Source organism: Penicillium roqueforti, assembly GCF_015533775.1.
Source record: "Penicillium roqueforti strain LCP96 04111 chromosome Unknown scaffold_06, whole genome shotgun sequence".
Taxonomy (NCBI): domain Eukaryota; kingdom Fungi; phylum Ascomycota; class Eurotiomycetes; order Eurotiales; family Aspergillaceae; genus Penicillium; species Penicillium roqueforti.
This window is the reverse complement of record NW_024067570.1, coordinates 769,539-782,044: the sequence shown is the minus strand read 5'-3', so window position 1 is coordinate 782,044 and position 12,506 is coordinate 769,539. Positions and strand designations below refer to the sequence as shown.

At 48.3% G+C, this 12,506-nt stretch overlaps 6 protein-coding genes across 6 annotated transcripts; 2 read left to right on the top strand and 4 right to left on the bottom strand.

Moving 5' to 3' along the window:
• Nucleotides 1-304: 304 nt before the first annotated feature.
• Nucleotides 305-1,523, top strand: LCP9604111_3795 (Rab geranylgeranyltransferase BET4; the record flags this gene model as incomplete). The annotated part of the gene is made up of 4 exons (XM_039071422.1): nt 305-313; nt 365-472; nt 523-1,105; nt 1,159-1,523. The coding sequence occupies 4 exons, from the start codon at nt 305-307 to the stop codon at nt 1,521-1,523; spliced, it is 1,065 nt and encodes a 354-aa protein (XP_038930458.1).
• A 2,111-nt stretch (nt 1,524-3,634) lies between these two features.
• On the top strand, nt 3,635-6,567 carry LCP9604111_3794 (putative GTPase activating protein (Gyp5); the record flags this gene model as incomplete). The annotated part of the gene is made up of 4 exons (XM_039071421.1): nt 3,635-3,679; nt 3,752-5,455; nt 5,510-6,451; nt 6,505-6,567. 4 exons carry the CDS (start codon nt 3,635-3,637, stop codon nt 6,565-6,567), a joined length of 2,754 nt encoding a protein of 917 aa, XP_038930457.1.
• A 480-nt stretch (nt 6,568-7,047) lies between these two features.
• LCP9604111_3793 (Dabb family protein) lies at nt 7,048-7,519 on the bottom strand (the record flags this gene model as incomplete). Its single annotated transcript, XM_039071420.1, has 2 exons — nt 7,048-7,260; nt 7,418-7,519. The coding sequence occupies 2 exons, from the start codon at nt 7,517-7,519 to the stop codon at nt 7,048-7,050; spliced, it is 315 nt and encodes a 104-aa protein (XP_038930456.1).
• Nucleotides 7,520-8,145: 626 nt separating this feature from the next.
• Nucleotides 8,146-9,505, bottom strand: LCP9604111_3792 (4-hydroxyphenylpyruvate dioxygenase family protein; the record flags this gene model as incomplete). Its single annotated transcript, XM_039071419.1, has 3 exons — nt 8,146-8,530; nt 8,617-8,781; nt 8,832-9,505. 3 exons carry the CDS (start codon nt 9,503-9,505, stop codon nt 8,146-8,148), a joined length of 1,224 nt encoding a protein of 407 aa, XP_038930455.1.
• A 554-nt stretch (nt 9,506-10,059) lies between these two features.
• LCP9604111_3791 (Ctf8 family protein) lies at nt 10,060-10,518 on the bottom strand (the record flags this gene model as incomplete). The annotated part of the gene is made up of 1 exon (XM_039071418.1): nt 10,060-10,518. One exon carries the CDS (start codon nt 10,516-10,518, stop codon nt 10,060-10,062), a length of 459 nt encoding a protein of 152 aa, XP_038930454.1.
• A 756-nt stretch (nt 10,519-11,274) lies between these two features.
• LCP9604111_3790 (Cnl2/NKP2 family protein) lies at nt 11,275-11,862 on the bottom strand (the record flags this gene model as incomplete). Its single annotated transcript, XM_039071417.1, has 1 exon — nt 11,275-11,862. The coding sequence occupies one exon, from the start codon at nt 11,860-11,862 to the stop codon at nt 11,275-11,277; it is 588 nt and encodes a 195-aa protein (XP_038930453.1).
• Between the last annotated feature and the right edge of the window lie 644 nt (nt 11,863-12,506).

Genomic DNA, 12,506 nt, shown 5'->3' with positions numbered 1-12,506 from the left:
GTCGATAAGTTGTATATGATTAATGACCTAGAGCTAAAAAAGGAATGTATAAGGAGGCCTCTCTTTCAAGGCATAGCGGCAAGATGAGAAAGACGACGAAGCAAAAGACAAGTCCCCAAAGTAGAAAGAGTGATGATCACGTGAAGCTATGCAGATGCCGGGGAGCTTACGTAATTTACCCACCGCATCATCCATGGATGCACCAATGAGATAATTCTAGTTGGCCACATCTGATCAACACAAAGCAACCTACCTACAAGGAAACACCTTCTATTTATTTCTTATTGTCAAACAAAGAGTGAAAATGCCCAGTGTGAGATAATTCCCGCATGCTGTACCGTTCCGAGGCTGACGATTGCGATAGCATGGTGTGCCGCGGTACAAACCAGCTGAGAAGTCCGCCGAGGCGCGACAGCAAGAGCTGCAGAAGATAGAAAAATACAAGGATCTCGAGATTTCTGTATCCAAAAAGGTTGGCCACCTTTTAGAGCTCACCTATAAATGGAGTCTGACCTAGGACAGGTGGCTGAGCATGAGTACACAATCGAGACCTTGAACAAGATCTCGGAGCTGCTGTCTAGCAATCCAGAATTCTACACAGCCTGGAACTACCGCCGTCTGGTACTACAGTATCAGTTCTCCCAAGCAGGGGGCTCGGATAATGAGACTGCTACCCATTCAATCACACAGCTAATTATAAATGATTTACATTTCCTGATTCCCCTTCTCCGGAGCTTCCCCAAGTGCTACTGGATCTGGAATTATCGTTTGTGGCTGTTGGATGAAGCTCGCCGTCTACTACCCCTTCCCGAGGCCCGGGAAATCTGGCAGCAAGAACTTGCCCTTGTGGGTAAGATGTTGACTCTCGATAGCCGGAATTTCCACGGGTGGGGTTATCGACGCTTCGTGGTTGAGACTTTGAAGGAGCTTGGCACTGCCGAGGAAGCAACAAGCATGACCCAGAAGGAATTTGAATATGCCACGAAGATGATTGGAGCCAATCTTTCCAACTTCTCCGCGTGGCATTACCGGACAAAGCTTATCCAATCCCTTTTGGATGAGCAATCTGCCAGCGATGACGATCGGAGAAGAATGTTGGACGATGGTTGGTCTAACCTGTCTTATCAGAGACTATCTTATACTGATTTTTGTTTTTAGAACTATCCCTCATTCATCAAGCATTCATTGATCCTTATGATCAGTCACTTTGGTTTTATCACCAAAATCTGATGAGTGTGTTTGACCCGTCGATGGCTGAACGAACTATGGCCCCCAATTTGAGCTCGTCCGACCGGCTGGAGTACATTAGAAATGAGATCGAAGAGATCCAGGAGATGTTGGATGGGGCTGAAGACTGCAAATATATCTACCAGGCATTAATTGAGTGCACCCTTCTCGCATCCAAGGTCGAAGGCAGCTTGTCTTCTGAGGATCGGGACCAGATTCTGAGCTGGCTCTCAGAAGTGAAGAAACTGGATCCATTGCGACGAGAAAGATGGCTTGATTTTGAGAAGACCTTGTGAAAATATATGAATAGGTAACCTAAGCCTGCGGCCCTGTCGTGTCTTTTTATTTGTCTTTTTTTCCGGTATTGTAGTACCAGCGTGTTGCTATCTGCATGATTTTCTGGTCTATGACTCTACGGATCGGCGACTATCTGCTGTCTGCATTGTTTAATTCATAGTTGTTTTACTTCATAGATTATGCCACTTGATGGATTGTTTGCTAAATAGCTAAGCGAGATGTTTCGAGGCTTACAATGTTTGCAAAAGGTCAGCTATATCAATAGGCTGCTTTCCACTTTGAATTTGTTTCTTCTTTCCTTCTTTGCAAGACCAAGCGGCCATGTGGTATAAAAGCACCCTGAAGCAGATCTTCCACCTTCTTCTCCTCTGATGCCCATGGTGTTCTCCTCTCTCTAACACCCTGCTACTCTCAGTGAACGAATTTGCTCCCACCGTGTTTCGCAGGCAGGGCTGTCGGTGCCCCTGCTGCCCCCGTTGCAGTCCCCTCTTCAGGATTTTCTTAACGTTCACCCTAAATATATACTACCTGAGGCCACTAATGATGCATCAGGACTATTTGTGTATAGAGTTTCTTTATACTTACAGGGGTAAGTATCAAATTCGTAGCATATGAGTTTGCGGGCTAGGAGTCCTCTTACCTATCAGCACCCTCCGATCGACCTTTAAGATTGCGAAACTCTATGATAGCATAGAGAACATCACGTTTACTTTAAGGGTCTTTCAGGTAAAAAAGTTCAATATCACAATAGTAGACCGAGTCCAGAAGGTCTTCTAACGATATACACTTCGGAAGATCACTTGCAAAGGTTTAAGCCCGTTTGCGTTTACTAAGGAATGAGTGGTTGGGTGAGGGGGTTTCTTATAGAAGTAAGATACCGGGGCGACTTCCAGTAAAAGCAGACTATAGCTATACTGTAGCGAACTGGACAACCATACTTCCATTACGAAAAAACCTCGAATGGACCTAGTGGTGCCGGTAGAGCATACAGAAGACATCTATATCTAGAGTATTCTTATCCTTCGTTCGTCGGGGGATCTTGCGCTCGACCGGAAAGGGACCCTCTAGAAACTATGCTATCATTAGCCTTATCTCCTCTATACAGAAGGTATGATCATACTCGTCGCATCTGTTTGTGGGCGTCCTTATTGACACGGCGGTGGGCAAATAGCTCGAAATACTGATAAAGGCGTCGCCAGTACTCATCATAAGACTACAGCCTTTCAATTTTTTAATCCTTTCTTTTATTCCGGTGAGAATAATAACATCATCGTCATCATCATCATCTCGCGTTTGGTTCTACGAGGTCAACTAATGCTCCCGTGGTCACCTTGCAAGTCATGTGATCTCAGCCTACTACCTCACCGCCGCCTTCTCTGCAATGGTGCAACCAATGATTATAGCATTAATATTATATCTATCTTTTTTGATGTCTTTTGTACAACTTTTTAAAGGATCCTTATATGTACAATTGCAGAGGTAGATGTAACTAAATTGAGAATGAGAGGCCACTTCTGCAAACAGTGCAAACAAACAAACAAACAAGCAAACAAACGATCAACGATATGTGGAGTCACATGACTGACAATCATGCAGATCGTATCGACCAGATATGTGTGTCACTATTTCTATGTACAGTTGTCTTGGCCAGAGAAAATTAGACGGGGATCTACAGGGAAGACCGGCCACCCTTGTACGGTAGTCTCTAACTGCTGGTATGCCATATCAGATTGAATTTGACCTGACAAACATGCCATGCAAGTACAAGTAGAACACAGACCTAAGTCGCCAATTGTATCCGTTAAGCAGTGTTTGCTGCATATAGCAGACGTCGAGTGTCTAACAATACGAAATCACAATGGGATATACAGCTATTTGAATGTGGAGATGGTGACTCGTTGGGGCACCAATCAGCGACGAGTGTACCTGGTCGGTCGAATCGATCACTTGAAACTCACCAAACCCCTTCAACTCCTTCCTCGTTCCATCTTTTTCCTTTTTCGCGAATTCCACTTGCGATTTTTGTCTTTTAGCTCTTCCGAGCGTCTGCTCTCTTGCGATCCTATGGGGTGTTCTATTTTCTGATTGTTGTGAGGTCATCTAAACAGCTATGGCCGATATGTCGACACCTAAACAAAGTCCCGAATACGAAGGGGTAAGTGGTTCAGATTCAGATCTCTCCAAAACCCCAGCTTGTCTTGACACGAGCTTATCGCCCTTCGAATAGGAGTCTTTTGACGACGCCCTTGAAACCGTCTCAATCCAGGAGAACAACAACCTCAACGTCATCATCCCCAAGTCCACTTCCACCCGATCGTTGACCGATAGTCCGGCAATTGGCTCACATATGTCTCCGGAATTGACGGAGAAACCTCCGTCACCTTCTGAATCGCAGGCCGAGCAGAAGAGCGAGACCGCCGAGGAGCAAATCAGGGATGGCGAGGGGCTGGATGGACAGAATGATAAGAACAATAAGAATATGGGGAAGGGGCAAGATGAAGGAACGGGTACTAGCGATGAGAATAATCTCGACACCAACCACGGGGTGAACACAGCGACCGATGAGCCCACCCGGGGTGATAAGCCGGAACAAGGGTCCGAGGTTACGCAGACAGAGGTCGAGAAGAACGGAGAAGATCACGATCAGAGCCCACTGCAGAAGTCGCCTCTACTCACGTCCCGCCGTTTATCAACATCATCATCGCTCGACGAAGTGAACCTGATGAACAGCAAGGAAGACGAGTCGACACACAAGGCACAGCGCCCAGGGGACCAAACAGAACCGCCTCCGTTGCCTCCTAAGAACGATCCCGCTCCTCCGGCAAGTGCAGGCCTGATGGGTCTGTCGGGTGGCCTGCCCTCAGTCCCATGGGCGGCTCCTCCAGTGAACAAGAATCCGCCTATTCCCCAGCCAGCCCATCCTCGGAAGCCTAGTGGCCCCTTTGCGTGGTTCACTCGAAGCTCAACCGCGACTAATGCTAAGGACATCAAATCCCCACCCCCCTCTGCCAGCCGACGAAACACTGCCACCTCCGTATCGACCCTCAGCAGCAACCTAGACCATCTCGCTCGTGATGGCGACGACGTCTCCAGTATCGGCTCAAAGAAGCCGAGACGCAATAGCCTGAAGGATCAATTCAAGATGCTACGCCTACGCGAGGAGAGCCATGCGCCAGAGGTCGATCAGACGAGCGTGCAATCGGGCCAAGCCAGCGTTAGCCAGTCTGGAGCTAGCCCCCCTATCATCCCAGAGGAAGGAGAGGATGGCATTTTGGTAGCGTCAGGAGTCGTTTCACCTTCGAGGACGGTCGGTCCTGGGAGAACGGGCTCTGTGGCTGATGCTTCCATCCCCGTGGACTGGGAGATGTGGCAGCACCTTGTGAACAACGGGCCCAAGGCCTTGGCAAGCTCAGAGGAACTGAATGCCGCCATTAAACGAGGTATCCCGCAGACGATCCGAGGAGTGATTTGGCAAATTTTGGCAGATTGCCATACTGGCGATATGGAGGATATCTATCGAGACCTCGTGGCGCGTGGCACAGCACAAGACAAAGATGGACGAACAATAAATGGCACTGAAAGTTCGTCATCACGCTCTTCAGTCCGCTCCCACCCCTCGGGTTCCGGCTCACGGTCCAGCAGCGCTGCCCCTAGCCCGCCTAACGAAGGAGAAACAGATAAATTGTGCAAGGAACATACCTCCAATGACGCCGACCGTCTTAAGAAAGCAAAGATAGACGCCGTTGCGCTGCAGAAATTGGAGAAGACCATAAGGCGAGACCTGGGAGCTCGTACTAGCTACGCGAAATACTTTGTTTCCCAAGGCAGCCAAGAAGGCCTCTTTGGGCTGTGCAAGGCATACGCCCTGTATGATCCGGGAGTTGGATACGCGCAAGGCATGAATTTTATTGTCATGCCATTGTTATTCAACGTGAGTATACCCTCAATTAGGTTGACTGAGCTTATGGGCTGACGTTTTACACAGATGGACGAAGTCGATGCTTTCGCCATGATGGTCAAGCTGATGAACAAGTACTCTCTGCGAGATATGTTCATTCAGGATATGCCTGGGCTTCACCGTAGCCTATACCAATTCGAGCGACTGCTAGAAGACCTAGAACCTGCTCTCTACTGCCATCTCCGGCGCCGTGGAGTTCCTCCTCAGCTGTACGCCACCCAGTGGTTCTTGACGCTGTTCGCCTACCGTTTCCCGCTGCAACTGGTCCTTCGTATCTACGACCTGATATTCGAAGAGGGACTAGAAACCACCATCCTCAAATTCGGCGTTGCGATCATGCGACGAAACGCAGACGCGCTGCTTGAAATGAAAGATATGAGTATGCTCACTACTTTCTTGAAAGAGCGTTTGTTCGATGCCTACATTGACAAGCAGCCATCCACCTCGTCAATCCTAGAGTCGGGCTTCTTCGGAAGCTCTGGTGCCTCTGATAAAGAGATTTACCGATCCGACATCATGGTACAGGACGCTTGCGCCATTCCTCTCACGTCCGAGATGCTCACCGCGTACACCGCCGAATGGGAGGAAAAGACCAAAACCGAGAAAGAGCGTGAAGTCGAGCTGGAGCACTTGCGGCACACCGTGATCACGCAGGGCGCACGTGTCCGACTTCTCGAGGAACGTGCCGAAGCATCAGACAAGGAGCATGTGCAATTGGCTTCCGAGCTGGTGCACGTGAAGGTCGAGAATGAGGAGCTGCGCGACCTCAAGGATGCGCTGGAACTCCAGGTCGGCCAACTTAAGAACGTGGTCGACAAGCAGCCGGCTGAAGTGGAGGAGAAGCTCCGCGCAGAAATGGAGCGGATCATGAAGCGGAACATCGAGGTGCAAAACGAGAACCGTGCGATGGAAGAATCAATGTCCGATATGGAGAAGGAGTTGGTTGCCACGAAAATGAAGTGGGCAGAGGTAAGATATTTTATCATTCAGCGTGAGATGCCGAGACTGACGAGCTCAAACAGATTTCCGAAAATCACGAGAATCTCCGCCAGAAATGGAGCGACCTGCGTCGTGCCCTCGACTGATTGTCACAACGTTGCTTCTATTAGTACTCCACCCGGATAGCAATATTCGGTTCTGTATATTTGGAATGCGCAGATGTGGTAGCGAGGATCTGCGATCACGTCCTATCCTGCGCATTTGCACCATGCTTATGGGCCGGGTCAATTACTTTTGTCCTGATTTGCTCCCTGTACCTGCTTTTCTCCGTTTTGAGCCGACATCATGATTTGCCCCTTTACGACTCTTTTCTCCAAGCTCTCAGCATGCCATTTTTGGAAGGCATCGGTGTTTCGCTACCTTGTGTTGAATTATATTTGCTCTAGTGTGTATGTCTATCTCCGATCCTCGGGCAGGGCGTACTAGACGTATGCATGTACATCATCAATGGACTTTGTTCATCCTATTATCTAGCTTCCGCATGTGGCCAGCTCTCTACCTTAGCTCTATACTCTCTTTATACGAAGATCGAACATGCACAAATCCATCTCTCGATTCTGACTCCATTACAGAATATTCTCATAGTAACTCGTCAACACATCCTCCTTGACAGGCGCCGCACAAGCCTTGAGAGCCTTGTGCGCCTCACACTCGGTATCATAATACTTCATATCCTCCATCGAAGCAAAAGTCGTCTTGACAGACAAGTTGTACCCCTTATTACGAGGATCAGGGATCGAAGCGCCAACAGCAGCAGCGAGGATGTAGGGTTTGCCGTCCTACAAACAGAAAAAGAAAACACCCGTTAATAACCGTTCAATTGCGTTTCATTCCGAATCTCCCGAATGACGACTACGTGGTACAGCAAGCATAGTACAGCATAGTACATGTAGCCAAACAGCGCAGACAATGTAGAAAAGAACAAGATGCACTCACCTTTGTAGCGGTCTTCGCGAGGACCTTGTACTGCTCCAGCACGCGGTCGCGATCCGCCTCGTTGGGGATCTTGAAGAGGGTGATTCGCTCGATAGGGGCCATTGTTTTTTTGAGGGTGTGGGAGGTGAGGAGTCGGGAAATGGACATGGATTTCAGATTCTGGGGGAATTAATATGAATTTATACGGGTTTATATGGCGGGGTTACGATGGGTTCATATATGTCATTGTTTCTGATACTTCCGTCGGGTTGTGGGGAGGAGCCGGAGTAGATCCGTTGATTCATGGTTTGTTAATTATTTCCGCTATTTTTGACTAGGTTGGTATTGTTTTTGATTGTTTTGTATCTTCTGTATATTCTAGATGTCTCTCTCTTCAATTGAGAGTTTCTTTGCTGGGGAAATAGGGCGGAATATTCTTGGTTGGAGAGCGCGCAATTTCCGCTCGGGTATTTGGTGTGCGGAATTGGATATTGAAGGATGATGGGATTGTATTTGTATATGCGTATCGGATGGATATTGAGGGGCCTCGGTATATTATTTGTACACCATTGCCATGCTGTGGAACAAACTACGCAAGACATCTGTATGGCTTACTATATGGCGCACTAGAGGCATAGGGCATCGACCGAGGAACTTATTAGCTTCACTTTATAATACCCGGAAGATTGACTAGAGTCCTAGATTGGATATGACATGGTCCATCGTATCAAACATTCGCTGGGCACTGGTCACAGATTCCCACGCAAAGCCTGTTCCCTTTCAAAGGCCTCGAACAAACTCTTGAAATTCCCAGCCCCAAACCCATCAAAGGAATTCCGTTGTATGACCTCTATGAACACCGTCGGCCTATCCCCGACATGCTTGGAGAAGATCTGAAGCAGGTACCCGCGCTCGTCGAAATCAACCAAGATATTCAGCTGCTCGAGTACGTCTACATCGGCCCCAAGCGTCCAGGACACTTGTGTCAGGCGCTTCCGCAAATCCGCGTAGTATGTAGCTGGTACACTGAGGAACTGGACACCGCGCGCTTGGAGACTAGTTACGGCAGCGACGATGTCGTGCGTGCGGAAGGCTATGTGTTGGACTCCGGCGCCGTGGTAGTAGTCGACGAATCTGCGAATGTTAGAAGTGCTGGTATGTGGGTGGCGTAGGGCAGACGAGAAAGAAGAAAGAAAAAAAAACAGGGACAAGTTGCGTACTCTTCAATCTGTGATTTCTTCTTGCCGGTTGCGGGCTCGTTCATAGGCATCTTGATGGTTTCGTTTGGTGAAGCGATGACAATTGATCGCATCGCTGAGTACTCGCTGCACATGTCTTTATCGTCGACGGTCCAGTAGCGATGGAAGTCGAGGCATTCCTCATAACTAAAGCTGGTTAGCGACAGTCAAACAAGAACCACATTAATTCTACTCACTATTGGACAATGCTGTCCACTCCTCCCCACGACTGATTCCCGACACAGTGGTCAATCTCAAGAAGGTTGATGGGTGGCAAAAGCTGTGTGATCGGATCTTCGCTATCGAGCAATCGATACCCAGGCAAGAAGGGAGCACCTGCCGAATACCTCTCCCGATTCACCAGAGTATGTACGGTATCCCCGTACGTCCCAACAGTCGCAGAGACGATCGATCCATGCCCCTCGACAGAAAACGTCCGCGGCTCAGTGATAGCGCGAGCACCGTTCCCTATAGCCCGGTTCCATACAGCTTGTATATCTCCTGCGATCCGGAATGCGACATCCTTCACCCCGTCGCCGTGTATGGTCAAGTGCTTATGGATCTCAGCCAGCATCGCCCGCTCATAAATCGAAGCCTGGCGCAAGATACCGTCTTCCGGGTCTTGGTTCGGTGGGCCACAAACTGGCCCCGTAAGAACAAAAGTAGCGTCGCTGTTGGCTACAACATAGCTCACAAGGTAGGGCGAGCCGTTTTCTGGGCCGCGGTATGCAACGGGGCGGAAGCCCATGCGAGTAATCCAGTATGTGGCAGCTTGTTTGGGGTTGCCGACGTACCAATGGATGTGATCGAAGCCGACATATTCGGGGCCCATCTTGGCGGGAAAGATGTCTTCATTTTCCGGGACGGTCATGATCGGTGCTGTTGATTGTGGCTGCGCTAATATCGGTGCAGGTGTGGACCGAGAAACATGTCATCCCTACGCCAGCCGTTGAGCCGGTGTAAGGCGGGGACAAGTTATTTATGAGTGATTTTGAAAACAGCTGGGTCGGTGTTGAGGAGAAAAATAGAATTCTGGCGAGGAAATCCCTGCCCAGACGTGTCACATTCCAAGCCCGCGTCTCCGGATCGAGAGGCTATCTAAGATAAACGTATGAGGCAATGCTGAAGTCATCCATTACCAGAGCTTTGTCCTTCTTTGGTGAACCTTGGGGGGTTCAAGTTCAGGCTTGTATACCCACAGAAGCCGAAGTGATGTTTTTGCACAAGGTCAATGCTGTAGAAAGAAGCCGCTGTTCTCCGTAGCAAAGCGCGAGGCCATGTCAGTTGGGCTGGCTGTGCATGTCGCAACCCTTTCATCCAAGTCCTGCGGCTGTATGTGTTGTACACAACATATGCCATTTCCAGATCCCATCTCGCTAGTTTATCTCATTCCAAGGCGAAAGTAAAATCCCCAAATCAGCCCAATCAAACAGTTGTCACGGGCTCCGGCCGACTCTTGAAGAAAATCTTATACCGCACAATCTCCACAACCTCCAGTTCCTCGCTCTCCGCCGCCTGTCGTCTCTGTAGCACGGCAATCGGCCGCGGCAGCTTCTTGACTTCGCCAGTCATCCGCTGGTACCGACCGACATACATGTAAGCGCGCTTCATCCATTTTGTGTCATCTGGGTTGTGAACCGAATAGTCTGGGAACATGAGTTTTCCGATCGGAGTTTCGAAGGTGGAGGCTGGATTATCCGTAGAGGTAGAGTAGTCTATGTCATCTTCGTCCCCCGAGGGGACATTGATTGTGCCCTGTAGTTCGAGAAGGGCTAGGCCCGAGGGTGTTTGAAGGAGTGCTGGAAGGGGATTATTCGGTGTTGAGGCAGTCGTAGTCCTTTTTGCTGAGCCAGAGCAACGTGGTTGTAGCTTTATGGAGGGCATAATGTAGTCTTGATGTTTCAATTGGAGTTGAAGGAGGAAAACGCGAACGCGGCACGCGTTTGGGATTTCCCCACTTCTTATCGCGAGAAATGGGTAATTATGGGATTACAAGCACGGAATATAACTATGATCACATATATTATTTGTAATACTGATGCTTGGGATAAGAGTACGTACATGACTTGAGTACATCAATAACTAGACCATTGTGTTTGTTCTCATGTCATATCAGGTAAACGCATAGTCTTTGTCTAAAGCCCGTCCAGGAATCAAGAGTTATATCGTAGTAGAAGTAACAATGAGGTAGCTTTGCTACAAATCTTGGGCTTAAGTGTGGCTCCAAACTAATCGACAGGAGCTTTAGTGTAATATAAGCATTCTTCCGAGGCCATGGCCAAGATTTCGACATGTAAATAAGAGTGGAATGTAATAGATGGCCTTTCAAGAGAACAATTTTCGTGTGATTGCCACGAAGCGCAATTAGCTCGACCCTATAACATAGCTCTGGAGGCAGAAAGTGGTGAAATACAGGAAGCGTTCAGCAAACATAGAGCTTGATACCTGTATGAACTGCCAGACAACTCTCGGAATTAGGATTCAGACAGGAAAGCGCCCGTGGTATTTTGCATTGTATCTGTATATGATTTATATTAGTCGAGGTATTTTTATTGACATTGAGACCATACCAACAGTTCAGGGGTATTCAAATAACAAATGGGCACAATACACAATGCATAATGAGCAGAAGCATACCTCTCAAGAAGCGCTATTCTTATAGCAAACATCCTCAAGGTTCTGCAGGCCCTTAATAGCCTCCCCAGATATATCTTCGGCAGTCCTAGGACCCTGTAATTTGCCGTAACGGAGATCGCTCATATCACCAACAGTCGTATTGAGCTGAGCTAAAATCTTTGCAGCCTCTTGATCGATCCCAGCAATTTCACGCTCGACATTAGCGCTGGCCGTCTCCATTTCAGCCAGGAGACTAGCTACTGAGTGATAATTTCCCGGTACAGCAGTAGGTGGTTGGCCAAACAGATGAACATCCATGTCCATTTCACGCTCTTCGGAACTTGAGGCTTCGACTCCAGTGGCTAGAATGGCTTTTCGGAGCTCCGCTCTTTGCGTTTCACCTTGCTTGATCTCGTTGTCGATGTTTTCATTGACTCGATCCATGTCCTGTTCTCGGACCTGTTGCAGCTCCCGATACAAAGTCCTGATGTGTGGATGGGATCTCAAGCGCTTTGGGAAGAGCTCTGTGAACTTTTGCAGCGAGATGACTGTTGGTAGCGGGGCTGGAGAGAGCAGGAAATTGCTCAGGATGGACTCCTCAGAGGGAGGCATGATGAATGTGTATAGTGTAGTACACACAATATGCAGAGTATAGTGTTCTCTTCTTCTCACAACTGTGGTGTAGTTTTGTCTCCCGTTTGACGCGAACCGGAAGTTGAAAATATTCACGTGAACAAAAGAATATGAAAATGAATAGAAGAATGGAAATCTATTCCTATTGTTATGGAATAGTGGAATAAACAGACGAATAGACGAATCGTTGTCAATGTCAAGGTGACAATAAGCTGCCGCGCTTAATTTCTTCCAAGGGGCCACTCCTCTTCGCTTGTTTTCCTTCTTCTTCTTCCACTCTACTTCGTCTACCTCGTCTACATCTACATCAACTTGCCTCAACCCCATTCTCTCTTCCTAAAATCTTGACTCTCTCTACTATTCCTGAGCTGGTCTCGAGTCTGATCTATTCTTGTTCCTTCTTACACCTTCTTCTACTTTGCTGAATCGGATTTGCTGTCAAGAACAACTTGTACTGCCATTTGTGCATCTTCCTTTCTTCCTGTCTTTGCTCAAGTCTGCATCTAGCTGCGGTGTTCCAATTGAAGTCTCTGAAGGCTTCCAAGGATTTTCTGATCGTGGCTGTTACCGCCTGTATCATACCTTTCCCTGCGAGACAGGAATCATCTTGACATCTCTACACC